Source organism: Beta vulgaris, chromosome 2 (assembly GCF_026745355.1).
Source record: "Beta vulgaris subsp. vulgaris cultivar EL10 chromosome 2, EL10.2, whole genome shotgun sequence".
Taxonomy (NCBI): Eukaryota; Viridiplantae; Streptophyta; class Magnoliopsida; order Caryophyllales; family Amaranthaceae; genus Beta; species Beta vulgaris.
This window is the reverse complement of record NC_079203.1, coordinates 5,849,054-5,863,089: the sequence shown is the minus strand read 5'-3', so window position 1 is coordinate 5,863,089 and position 14,036 is coordinate 5,849,054. Positions and strand designations below refer to the sequence as shown.

Below are 14,036 nucleotides of genomic sequence, written 5' to 3'. Positions count from 1 at the left end.
ACCACACAGGCACCCTTTCGAAATCGACCCTCACCCACCTGAAATCCACCCTTACCACCCTGAAAACAACCCCCATCAAACTGAAATCAAAGCCGACTTCTTGGAAGCACTAACCTAGACACCGAAACCCCCTCTCCAACCACCAAAAGCGACTCTCACCATGAAACCCTAAACCAACCACACCCCAGAAACTTTACCTCCACCCACCCAAAATCCAGATCCAACCACAAGCCCCCGCCCCACCTTTGAAAACTCACCACCCACGTAAAATCTAGATACAAGAGACTAAAAGAGAGAAAAAGAAAAAAAGATTTAGGAGCAACGACGGTGGCAGCGGAGGACTTTAAGACACTAAAGAAAGCAAGAGTAGCGGCGGCGGTGAAGGGAGCAGCGAGAGGGGGGGGGTGCTGATGGGGATTCCCTTTGTTATTTCTAAAACAAACAACCCATTAAGGTTATAGATTTTATTCTCCTTTCCTTGTATTGAGTATTGAGTCTTTCCCTTTCCCCTTTGTAAGCCAAACTAACCCATAATCATTGAGGATTAGTGTCAGACAATTTAACACCTTGATCTTTCCTTTTCCAGGTGGATTGCTTGCTTGTCTAGAAGGTATTTGCAGGTACTACCAAGGAAGGTGGATCAAAGGGTTGTTAAAAGTAGAATAAAATAATTCGAATTGGACAGGAAAATTAAAGTAATACTTGTTTTTACTCAAACTAGAGATAGCTAGTCTTCCTGGGAAAACCTAAATTAGGGAAGTGTGAAATCCTTAAGGGACAATTGGAGTATTCGCTGTATTAGATTATCCTATAGTAGAGTATATACTTTCCGACACCACAAAAGTTGATCAGACTTAAGTTGATATAATAATAATATGAGCCTAAGATAGCTGAGATATACTTCATTCTGAAATAACTGAAAGACTTCTCTTTTTTATGTGGGAGCTTTTGAGAGATGTGTTTCACTTAATTCATAATGAAGGAAGTATATGTTAGTAGTCGAATTGCTAGTCCCAAAATGTGCAAAAACAAGCGTGTAAACACCTTAGCGAGGCAAAGAGATCTCTTATGGTAATTAAAATATGCTGAGGTACAAAGCTAGTCAGCTATTAATGCCTGATGACTACTAGGTTATGGAAATTTCCGTTAAGAACCCTAACATGATCTCCATTAGTGTATTATCTTGTAAAACTATTAATATTAACAGCAAACTCTACTTTTCCAATACCAATTTAATTTCCCTTTACAAGAGGTTGTGACATAAATACTATAAGCTCTTTCAGCATTCTAATTAGTTTTATGTGACATGGATCGGACTGGAAATAGCTATCTTACAAGGCACAACAATAATTCACAGATATATACAAGCAACAAGCCACATAGTTATATTCCATAAAAGGATTGAGTGGCATCTACACAACTTTAACAAGCATTAGTGAATGAAATAAAAAGCATGCATTAATCAAGTTATAAATTAACTCAAGTGTTTGATAGGGTATGAACTACAATTTGTATCAAATAATTGATATGCATCAAACTCAATCCTCCTTGATGACAAGCTATAGCAGTACCATACAAAAGCTTGCAAATAGAACTAAAAAGAATACAAGAACAAACCTGAAGATGATATGATTTTTGATCTGTACGGAACTTTATTGATTGTGAAGAAAAGGCCATAGTTTGTTTTGCCATCTACACTTCAGCAAATATTGAGAACTTTAATGCACATATACAATTCCAGGAGATGAGCAAGTAGTGAACAGGCGATATTTCGGGAAAGGGGGGGGGGGGTCCAAAATGTTTTAGAACAAACCTGACATTGGTACATATTACGCGGACTCTGATTGTGATTAGACCAAGGTGTAAGATTAGCAACAACACTTAATATTCCAGTCGGATGTATTTCCTCATGGGTTGCAGGAAATTTTTCTCCCCTCCCTCCATCTCCACCATCAGGACATCTAATTTCCATATATACCTTTGAAAACATAAAGGGAGCACCAAGCCCATGTTCAGTCACAGAAGGCAGTCTTATGACATAGATGATGTGGCTGCATTCAAGCAAGTGCATCTGAGGGATAAAGGCAATACTTACCTGTTCAAATGGGCCAAGTAGTTCAATATTATTGCTATCCTCAGGAGGAATGGAAATATTTTTAACTGGACGAATGAACCTTGATGGATTTGTAAAAAGGAACAATCCAGGATAAGCGCCACCAAAACTCAAAGGAACATAACCCACTTCCAGATCATTAGGAACCTACAATTTTAGAGAAAAGAACATTATGATGCAAGCAAGCTTCGGGAATTAATACAGATGACCGAAAACGAACCACAGTAGCAGCTGACAACTTTAATCTCCGTAAGTGTTTGACGAGTTCCTCAACTTGACCAGATGGTATGGTCCCAATTACTTCACCATCAAGCAGAACAGAAAGAACTTCAGGAGGACCAGCTTGAGCAAGCTTTGGTAATGAGGGTTTCATTCCCATCTTCACCAAGATTTTGATGATGGACAGTCTCATAGTGAAGAAGTCTTTGATTACTCCTTGTGGGTCAAAGAAGGAAGTTATTCCTGAAGAATGGGAACAAAAACAGTAGTTCTTTTCAGAAAATTAAAAACAAAAAAATGAACAAGCACACACCTGAAGCTTCCCCCATACATCCCAAGAATTTAAGAATCAAGAGCTGTTGAAATATGAGGAAAAAATATTGTCCCCATCACTCCCAAAATCCCATATACAAAAATAAAGATCCATCAGAAGAGCGGCCAGACACAAGTGTCTTAAATCTACACAGCCTACAAATAACAAATGATAATATGCTCTTTCATGGGTAAGCACTGGATATTCCTATATACCTATAGATGAAAGTCTGCAGTCATGATTGCAGTAACAGTCATAATGTCAAAAAGGTGACATATACTCAACTAGCACATATTAAGTTGCAATTCAAGGGGATCGAGCTAGTGGTAAAAAATCCACTTCATTCTTGAAGTTAAAGAGTTCAGAACATGGTTAATACAATAATATACCAAATAGTACCATATATAATTATTTTACGAAATCTAAACATATATTATTATTTTCGCTGCATTGTAATTGTTAGTTTAAAGTTACTAGATACATATATGCTGATAGAACAACAAACATTATGGCTTTGATTGAGGCTTGTAACAGACTAAAAGCTAATGTGGTAAATTCGAGTTTATCCTGGATGTTGCAATTAGAACCGGTACACATGTTCCAAACCATTTTTCATCAATTAGAAACCTATTAATATGCAGGGTACATGCAGCGAATCAATCCACTAAACCACCCTACTTTTACCTATGCTAGAAGAAACAGCGCCTAAACTGACAATTAAGTTAGGAAGGGCCTCAATGAAAAATCACCTAGTTAGTTATGGGTGGAGTAACAAGAAAGTTTTAGTGGGAGACCATGCAGGGTATCTCTGAGGGGAGGAAATTCAGAAAAGTAGTGAGAGAAACACATCTGAGGGAGACTCCGACCTATTAGAAGTTAATTAGGCTTCTATAATTGGTGAAACATCACCCTGATGGCTGATATTATCAATTTCAGTCACATGTTACCTTATTTTCATCTCTGTGTCCATCTTTGATTCATCTTCTTCTTGATTATCTGTTAGATTGCTTGTTCTGTGTGGGGAACTGCAAGAAGTGATCTGATTCCTAGCAGTAAACCAATTAAATTATTTTTTCAAAGAACAACATTTCAACTATTCCTACATGGATCAGTCTCCTGAATTCAAATTCTATCTCCCATTTTGGGCTATTTGCTACTCTGGTACAAGTATCTAAACTTTAATATTCTATGCTTTCAATGGGTTTTCATCACCCAGTTATGAATATGATATAGTTCACAGATTTTTGTTCTTTTACCTTTTTTCATAGTTAACTTCAGTTGTAGAGAAGCAGCAATTCTAAGTGCTACTGCTAATACACCATATTCTTCACTTATGAAAATTAATCTCACATTGAAAGAGTTGGGAGTCTTGGGACTTTAGGCATATTCCCTCTATAAGGAAAAAAAAAAAATTCCAGCATCTCATTTTCTAGCTTAAACTAATCATATATGAACAAAAGTTAGTCAATTCGAAATTCTTGTTCAACTCTGAATTAAAGTGGAGAGGATTAGGGCAATAGGGCTTGGAACGATTTCATCAATCATCTAAAGCGCACTATCTCATTTTCTAGCTTAGATTGATATGAAGTATGAACAGAAGCCAAGAAGTCTTTCATGCAATTCATGATTAACTCTGGATTACAATACAGAGGGTTTAGACTTGGCCACTTGAGACCAATGTATCTATCATCCAAAATCAAGTATCTCGTTTTCTAACATAGAACAATCAAATATGAACAAAATCTATATAATTCACTATTGCCATACTTTTCAACTCTGGATTACATTCCACTGAGGAAATATCACTGAACTCCTTTCAGATAAAGACGATACGCAAAGCAATTACCATTTACAGCAATGACGTTCTGACATGTGAACTATTAACTTACAGCAGGACAGAAACCCTGCACTATGCTGTGTATCTGTTACGTTAATTCCTATCAAATAACCTCTCTATTTCATAGAAAGATAATATCTATAAACAAGAGGATAACCCTGCTAAGCAAATGCTTTTGGTACTTTAACGCTATAAAACTTCAAAAAACATGATTGTAAAATATCATTTACTATATAAAACAAAAATATAATCACTTACTACATGTGCATGTCAAATGATTTAACAATCCACAAGGCTCTCCATCAGGGGTGTGCACAGGACAAAGAAATCCCCAAGACCTGCATATATGGGTTATTGTAAAACAATAAGTTGGAATTCATATTTGTAGAGCACAATTTTTTTGTGAGAAACACCTACTCAGGAAGCAGCTTCCGCACACTAGTATTACGAGCCCCAGCAAGAGAAGCACCTCGATGCACAGCTCGAAAATTCGAAAGAAACCGCAAGAAGTTAATCCTATCAGCCTGAATCACGAAGCCTGCTCTCTGATTGAAAATTAACATTAAATGATCGAAGTTGTGAGCTAGTTAAGAAGCATACTGAAAGAATTATGACCAGCAAAGTCAAAGAAGGGAAAAGTTCAAATTTTTAAAAAATTGCATATTCTAGAGGACATTGTGCAAAAACAGAGGACAACAGTTCAAAGAGCACATTAAACAACAGAATTTCTCTATAAAGTGGACCAAGAAGATGAGAAATTGTCATGAAGAATAAAAATTGCAAACACAAAGCTAATATAAGCTTCTTCCAATTACTTGCTTGCATCAGCTGTCCCTCTAGCAAATATTATCAGGCTATAATCCTTCGGCTCAGTAGCCAATTCTTCCCAACAAATTGGAACTGATATATATGTTGAAAAAGGCTGCAATATTGAAGCAAACTATTTATGCTTCATATTTTTACCCTACTGGAGGATTTAGAAGGAGCCAAAGTACCTGTGCAGAAGTAATGTTCTTAAGAGACTAGCCAAGACAGAGGCTTGTACACATTGATATGCATCAACATTATTACTCAATAAAATGTCCTTTGTCCAGATAGAAAATATCAAAAATATTCCACAATAATATGCAATGTGGACAACTTAACAGTGGTCTCACTAACATTTAAAATGAGATCAACTCCCTGTTTAAAGTTTAAACAAATATGTATTAGTTTTTAAATCTCACAAGACCTGTTGGGTTTCTTGGACCAAAAACAGAACTAATTTGGCTACCACAAAAGAGTAACCAGAACATTAAAATCCAGAAAATATCAAATATGATTCCTCAATAATATGCAATGTTGACAACTTACCATACGTGTCACTAAGATATTCAGGCAACAAAGAGCATAACTCCCTGTTTCAACAAATATGTATTGGTTTCTTAAATCTCTTAAGATCTGTTGGGTTTCTTGGACCAAAAACAAAACTAATCTGGCTAACACCAAAAAATAACCAGAACATTAGAATCCAGAACAAGCTCCAGTTTTCCCATAACAACCAATATCCAATACATTCCAATAATCCAATGACTATTTTAAGCTAAGGATGTAACTGTTAATCGCATCTGACTAGTCATCAAGATCAAATCGACAATTTACAAGTATTGAGGAAGAGAGCAAGTATGGTTAGTATTTGATACCTGTGGCAAGTCAAGACCTGACTGTGTAGCCAATCTTCCGGTTTTCAGCAGATTCTCCATAGCAGTACCAATTTGTGTTGGAGAAGTTTTGTTTAACAGCTTCTTGACATCTCCTACTGCATTATATCGGAGCACAGGTAACAAAAACAAATTAATATATTTCACAAACTTGCATATCCACAAGGCGCTTTACTGTTTTTGTCTTATAAAGAAAAAAAAACGCAGGCCAAGAAGGATGTTTTTGATCAGTAACATAACTATTTGAAATTTTGGTAGGAGGGAGGAAAGAAAGTAATCTATTGCACCATTGTAATTTCTATTCAAGGAGGAATCGTCATCTTTTACCCTCCAGTATTTGGGTTCTTTTGCTTTGGTACTTACCATATCCTTATCTTGGACGAGCAGGGTTCAGCCTTATTCTATGAAAGACATTTTTTTTGTTTGGGAATAGCTTACCATCATAAAAAAATTATTTCCACTTGATCAGGCTTCCATATAGCTGGACTCACGTACCATTGAAGTGTTAGTCTTTTCTCCATTTTGTAGATACATTGTTCATGATAGCTCGAATACATGATTTTTTTTGCCTTTGGTTCACCTTTATTATATTTATACAAGTCATGATTGACAACCTTAGGTGTCTTTTGAGTTTATCACTTCCTCACATATTAACAACAACAAAAAAAAGAGAATTTATTTGGTCTAATGAGGTTAAGAGAGATCATCTAGGAAAGAATATAATATGGTTTACTATAGCAGGGAGGAGAATGTCCGTCTTCTTATAATTTTAGGACCCGAGAACATTTACTAACCTGAAAAAGGCTATAGGAAGTACCCTCTAAAACATGAACCCCTTACAGCATCTAATCAATTAAACTGAGCATAAATTCTAGGTACATTAGCCTCTTGCTCCAATCCTTAGAAATTAATCTCCCAAATAGCATTGCATTTAATTCCCATGGCCACGTACAATATTGATCTTGCTAAAGAGATTAAATATTACTGAGAATCTTGGGCAAGAATAGTGTTGTACATATTTATTGCCCAAATATTCGTCACTTCCCTTCTTTATATAATGACAAAGCTTTGATGAGAAAATCTATACAAATATATTAAAAGGCGTGCGTGAAAATGTATACACGCCACGTGGCACCTCCAAGCAACGTATGCACGCCACGTGGCACCTTTGTTACTCTACCAGGAATTATCCAATGTGTACACAAATGACAAGTCATGTCAATTAACAAAAGAAAAATTAGCTTGCAACAAGATTTGAACTTGTGACCTCTTTCAATTATATATGACACATTTACCATCTCAACTAACTTTTAATTATGTTTTGAGTGACCAGATTATTATATATTTACCTTTTAAATGATGAGTTTCTCTTAACATATTTTAATGGAATGGAAAAAAATGCATATCTTCCCTAGGGAGTTTTAGTTCATGTAATCCATACACAATAAAAAAATTTAAAAATTGTGTAATATAGGGTTTGATCCCGAGACCTCAAGTACATATACTAAAGTTTTAACCACTAGATTAAGTTGTATTTAGTTTTATTATTATAAAGTATTATATTAATAAATGAGATTTTTTCTTACCCGGAGCACTGTCGGACCTAATAGCTAGTTTTAAATAAGAAACAAGGAATCCCCTTTTGAGGCCTCATCTCAAAGGTGTATGCCGCTCTTGGCTAAAGCCTACAACACAGCCAAGAATAACAAAAGCTATTCCTAAGATTTTGCCACAAAGAATTTTCGCATTTTATCTCCATCAATAGGCTTTAGGAAACAAGAATATTATGAAGGAAAAATTATCCCCAACCAAATCTTTTCTCTCAGAAACTCCAGGTGTCTCACTCAAAAAGTAAAACTCATTCCGCGCTAAAAGAAAAATATCTTCTTTTTTTTTTGCGAATAAGATGTAATACACGAACAAGTGGTTGGGAATCTCATCACTACACCTACATATTACACATATACCTTGAGGCATATCTTGAAGGCTCTTTAGGTCTGCAACAGACCATAGAATTTTGTACAGAACATCATCAAGAAATTTGTTCCACTTAGTAACGCATGAGTAGCTTTTAAACATCAAAAAAAGCAAGCTAGTTTATCATTAATTTACAAGCAAGGTAATTATTAACTTCCCATGCAAGGTTTACACTTTACAGCATATATCAGGAAAACTAAATGTAAGATGTTAGATACATATCATAAGACTCAGAAAAGCAGATTGAAAATGTTGTGCATTAACACGAAGAATGATAGATTAGATGATTTTTCAAAGAGAAAATAGTTAAAGAGCACGACATACAACTGCCAAGATCAAATTTTTCGCCTTTTTCGCTCATTTCATCATTCAGCATCTTCTTCGATCTATAGAGCCAGTCCTGTAGTTTATCCTGGGAAGAAACATGAATGTATAAAGGCGTTAAAAGTTATGAAAACCCAAAAGACAAGAGCACTAAAACAAGGCTAAGCTATCTAATTGAGAATTCATTCATCGGACAACAGGGAAAATAGAATACGTTCAAGCTTCATTACTATCATGCAATTATGGCAAAGGAAATTTCTTTCCCTTCCTAAAATCACTTTTTCCTCATAATAAAATCACCATGGTTTTAAGCTAATGTCATACATGAATAATAGATAAGTTCATAAGATAGACAGGAAAAAGGTGTTGCCTAATATATTGTTAGTCTAAACAATATTCTTTTCTTTATTGTAAAGTAACTTAGTATTAGACTAAAAGACACCAAGGGGGTGCCACCCATTTACAAAAGGAAGGCTAATGACAAAATCTCAAGCCCTCATGCTACCATGGAGCATTCTATCTACAAAATCAAGGATTAACTAGAATAATGCTCAAATAATAAACCTTAACCCCAGCTATACAAAAAAAAACTCAAAAAATGGAACTTAAAGCTTCACAAGAGAAAGCCAAACAATATTCTAATAACATAATATGAGCATATGACCAAACTTATCACAATGTGATAGGGCTGTATATTTGATATATTGTTTTTTAAACTTTGACTGTCCAAAAAAGTCTTTACATTTTCCTTTTTCATGCATCCCAGAATAATCTTTACAGTTCCATTTTAGGAAAGACCCCGTTAATATACCTCTCCCCCACTTTGATCCACAATTTGCATAGTTTAACACCCTCACTCTCCCCTCCAGTAAAAGAAAGGGACCCATACTCTCCCCTTCAATGAAAAACATTTCAATATATCCTTATCACATCTACGTCTTGGATGAAACATCAATTCATAGCCAGACAACTTATCATCTAAAACTATGTGTTAGTGTCACAATAAGTCTCAAGACTGTTGTGGAACGGAATACGGACATAGTAACAATTTCCATCAATTACGTAATTACTCACTTAAGTTTCAAAAAGTTAAATCGATATTGTTTATAGACTCTAATCAACTAGTGCAAACAAATTAGAAAAAACACCAAAGTCCAATCCATCCAGTAAGCGAGTCACCATTTCATTCATCAAAATTCCTCTTCATTTTGTTGTGCTTAGCATGAAACAACCCTTATGAGTTAAGCTATCTTTTATACACCAACTCTTTTTTTTAAGATCTTCTTCTCATTGTTGGAATTCCCGAGACAACACTAATCTCTCATTAGCATGGCAAGAAGGACATGATCTTAACGCAGCACTCTATGACAGGATTTGTCAAAACACAATATGTAAAGTAATGGCATAGTTCTAATTTCTGTTCCAATAATTTAGATGTCTCATTTTGCTTCATAATGGAACAAGTTTGAGATTGACAAAGGATATTGTCATGTAAAGTCTAAACTTGGACTTCCCCAAACACAACCCCACCACTACCAAGGTTGTTGCTGATGTAGTTGTAGATGACTTATTTGAAGTTATTGCTTAATCATCAATCATAGATGAAACAATTCAAATAACTAAAAACTTTGAGACTTTTCACTATACATATATTTGGGAAACTTAAACAAATTTCAACAAAGTAAAACCAGAAAAAGTAGCACATTTCAGAATTATTATGATTACTGATTAATATACGTGTGACTAGTTTTAACTTCATTAATCAACCTATACCATACAACCTTTTGAACTCCCAAAACAAGAACGTAAAAACTGGAAATTACACCAAGTAGGACCTACAGTATCCATATCTGTACTTTTACCAGCTATAGCAGCAATTTAACTGGTTGTCTAATCCCACCATACATGGAGGATTGGATATGAAGTCCATTCCAGTCCCTACATTATATAAACTTTATGGATATGTCAGTACTAAGGGAATGGCTTGCGTAGTAATGAGGGTTCCCATTTCCTGATTTTATTCCAATGAACTAACCCCATTTGTACAAGGAAAAAAAAAAGTGTGGCTCTATGCCATGAAACAGAAATGATATAATTTCCCTAATCTTGTTGCATATTTTCTGTTCTAAGACACATTACAATGAATTGATCCAATTTGTACAACAAAAAACGGTATCCCTCCATGCCATGACAAAAAAAAAAAAGAAGTCATAGCAGCAAGGCTGTGATGGTGAAGAAGAAGTTTGCTTGCAACAGGAAGACTCGGATGCCTAATACATCAACATTTCAAGGAGAAAGGGCCCTATGGCAAGAAAGAATGCTACTTTCTAAAGCAGTAGAATCGAACTACGAGACAGGATCGACCCATAGCTCAAATATTAATTCTACGGCCGCGAGGAAACAGCTTTTCAAACTTAAGGTCGGGGTACGTACATGATAAGGACTTTGCCTTCCCGACTTTTCTCGGAGCCGAAGTAAGGTTAGTGACAGGATTGGTTTACATCTTTTATTGTTGAACATTCCCGTGTACATTTAGCAGTAAGAAATTGGACTTCTATGAAATCGGCTTATTATCTAAATGAAAGCCCCTTCAATAATATCTAAATGAATGCTTATGCCATACAAGCTGACATCAAGCTTTTGGTGTCAATTCATTGGCCCAATGTGATGAAAGATTATCCCATTTGTCCCAAGAGAAAAGGGAGAGATTTGCAACAAAATAATATGAATTTTGTTGTGAGCTAACTAAAAAGTAATACCTTCAGATAAACTGAGATCAATGGACCAACTTGCAAAACTTCCTGATTTTGCAGTGCATCTGGATTGTCTGGAACTGATGTCTGATCTACCAATGAAAAGAGTTTCTGCAACATGAATCTATAACGAATATCATGTTACCAATGATACAAGCAGGAAGAAAAAACAAGACATAAGAAACATTCGGGCCTACATTAGAAGATTGAACTTGTGGTCCTTGGAACCAAGGTGGACAAAAATGAAATCATTCAGCACTGCCTCCCCAACCTAAAACCAAAAATAGGTGTGGATGATGGATGCATAAAACATTGAGACAAAAGGTGCAAAGACCACAGATAATGGAAGCAAACAATAAACATTGACTTACAACTCGATAGCTTTCATTTTCTAGCCCATCCATGACAGGTTGGAAGCACTGTCCTAGAAAGATGAGGAGAGGAATCAGTTTCGCAGCGCTCATCTTAAACGATGGAACAAATAACAAACCAAATTTATCATCTTATATTCAAGAATCTTATAGACAGATACCAGACAACTGCACTCTCATGTCATTATACTAAATAATCCCATTATTTGAGCTAGAGCAGCTCAAACCTGGCCAACATATGGTGGCAATATATATTATTTAGATTTTAGCTACATATCATGATATCATCCCAGCTCTGATTTCTTTTATTTTATTTTTGGTGAGGGTGGGAGGGGGGAAGTAGGAAGTTTTCTTCAGGTAACAGCTTGAGTTGATCGGGAACTAGAGGGAGTAAATGGCTGGAATATGTCCGAAATGACAAAAAATGGTAGAAACAATACTCCACTTCTATATCTGGGAACAAATTCGCCCATTATAAAGAATAACATAGCTAGTTGGGCAAAAAGATACATAACAAATATATAACATACCAATATGCTCAACACATTGGCGACGTGTCAAAAGTGACAATCCATGCAACTCATCAAGAATAATTTTAGCTCTTTCACCAAGAAGCTGTGTGCCAACAGCACCTTTGACTCCCTCATATTTCTCATTGTACGAGCATGTTAGTGCCACATATATTTCATGATCAGTTGTCTCGATAAGTGCCTGTCATAGAATTGAACATGAATACGACACATATACAAAGGAGGAAGTTGCAAGGGGGTAACTTTTAAAAAAGGAGAGGAAAAATCAAATAGAATGGCAAAGACAAGTGGATGACTTAAGGAAAAAACTAAGAGGTTAAAAGATAATTTGGACAAAATGAACGAGCTAGCTATGGATGAGTAACATGTTGAAATGAACAACTAAGCAGTTGGTAGTGTTTCTTGATTCCTGGAAATATAGAAACCATGTATACATGCAATAACATAATCCAACAGTTGTTGCAATTTTACATTTGTAAAAATTGTGAGGAACCACATAAAACAATTTTTTAATCAAGAAAAATTAAATAACCTTACTAAAAGAAGTTGTGAGAGACTACTTTAATGACATTTTAGTGAAATATACCTCCCATTTACCAGATTTTTGGCAATCGACCAAATTTATCGGCATTGACTTTTTGTCTTTCTTTTACCTCCCTTTTTTCATTTATCTTTTGCACATGAAAAAAAAAGAGAGGAGCACATAATTTCCAACTCCATGCTGCTGTTTTGGTGGGGGTATTTTTGCAGTGGCTGCAATGACTAGTGCATTTGCAATACCCACTGGTGGGCTGATGAAGAGATATGAAAAAAAATGTAGGAAAAAATAATACGGAAAAGGAAGACAGAAGAAAAAGGTGTTAAACATGGCTAACTGGCCATCATTGGGTGGATGGTACCTTTTCGCCACTAAAATGCCATAGGGTCCATTGATCTTTACCTTATTTTGCTGAGATGAGCTTATTGAAACTTATTAAAGCTAATCTAAACTTATTAGGCCCAAGACTTACTCCCTTTATCCAAGTTAAGTTCGAACAGTTATCATGGCAACAAAGTTTTATGGATTAAATTGTTGAGTTGTTGTCAGTTGTTATTTTGTTTAAAGTTAGACATGATAGGAGATGGTAGGGTAAATTTTTATTGAAGCATAGAGGAAGTTAGGTATTATTATATTAATAGAGAGGGAGCATGGTGGGCCAAGAGGTACTAGAGAGAAGAATTAAGTATCTGCAAAGTCAGTTGCAAAATGGAAGTTTTCTAACTATTATGAGGCGAATGAAAGAAGAAAGTGCTTGAACTTGTATGGAACAGGAGTATTTCTTTTAATGTGAATCGACAAATCCATAAAAGTTAGTTTCTACAGCTTTTTACAAGGTTGATCCTGACAGAAACAGTGTTTTCTCATGTTGTTTCTCACAATTTCCCTTTTTGGATACCTGATAGAGATATAGAGAAGAAACCAAGAGGTGTTACAAAACATAGGCAACTGACAAATATCATGTTCTTGAATCATCATGAAGCAATTTATCTACTAGATCAAGAATAGGCATGTATCTCATACAGCCTAAAGCTTGGCTCCATATACAAAAGCCACAAAAATAGGAACTTTAAACCATGACAAGGGGAGGCCACGCCCTTCAAATTCCGTTAGTTTTATTCCATCCAAGTGCAACATCACATTGTAGGCAGAATCATCCTCCCAAATCCCGAATTTAACTAAATTTCAAATATCAAATACTAGAAAGGAAGAAAAGGAACTCATTCCTTGTACATATCTTATTCAAATTCAATCAAATTAAAAAATATCATTAATTATTTCTTTAATTTACCCTTAACATTTAGAGAGAGGGGGCAAGAAAGATCTATTTCCACTGTAGAAGCGAATAGAGTTCTAAGAAA

The 14,036-nt window shown here is 35.4% G+C and overlaps 1 protein-coding gene across 3 annotated transcripts in view; it reads right to left on the bottom strand.

Annotated features, from left to right (window-relative positions):
- The window catches only part of LOC104887569 (DNA-directed RNA polymerase I subunit 2), a 32,264-nt gene that overhangs the window by 7,473 nt on the left and 10,755 nt on the right, over positions 1–14,036 (bottom strand). For 2 of the 3 annotated variants that reach the window (XM_048639681.2, XM_048639682.1), the window contains 11 exons: positions 12,138–12,318; positions 11,608–11,660; positions 11,434–11,507; positions 11,243–11,360; positions 8,484–8,571; positions 6,165–6,280; positions 4,900–5,027; positions 4,741–4,820; positions 2,334–2,575; positions 1,814–2,260; positions 1,618–1,692 (listed from right to left, as the gene is read on the bottom strand). In XM_048639681.2, coding sequence (XP_048495638.1) covers positions 1,618–1,692; positions 1,814–2,260; positions 2,334–2,575; positions 4,741–4,820; positions 4,900–5,027; positions 6,165–6,280; positions 8,484–8,571; positions 11,243–11,360; positions 11,434–11,507; positions 11,608–11,660; positions 12,138–12,318 — 1,602 coding nt within the window. The remainder of the gene's footprint in view (positions 1–1,617; positions 1,693–1,813; positions 2,261–2,333; positions 2,576–4,740; positions 4,821–4,899; positions 5,028–6,164; positions 6,281–8,483; positions 8,572–11,242; positions 11,361–11,433; positions 11,508–11,607; positions 11,661–12,137; positions 12,319–14,036) is intronic. The other variant, XM_010672227.4, reaches the window with a different exon arrangement.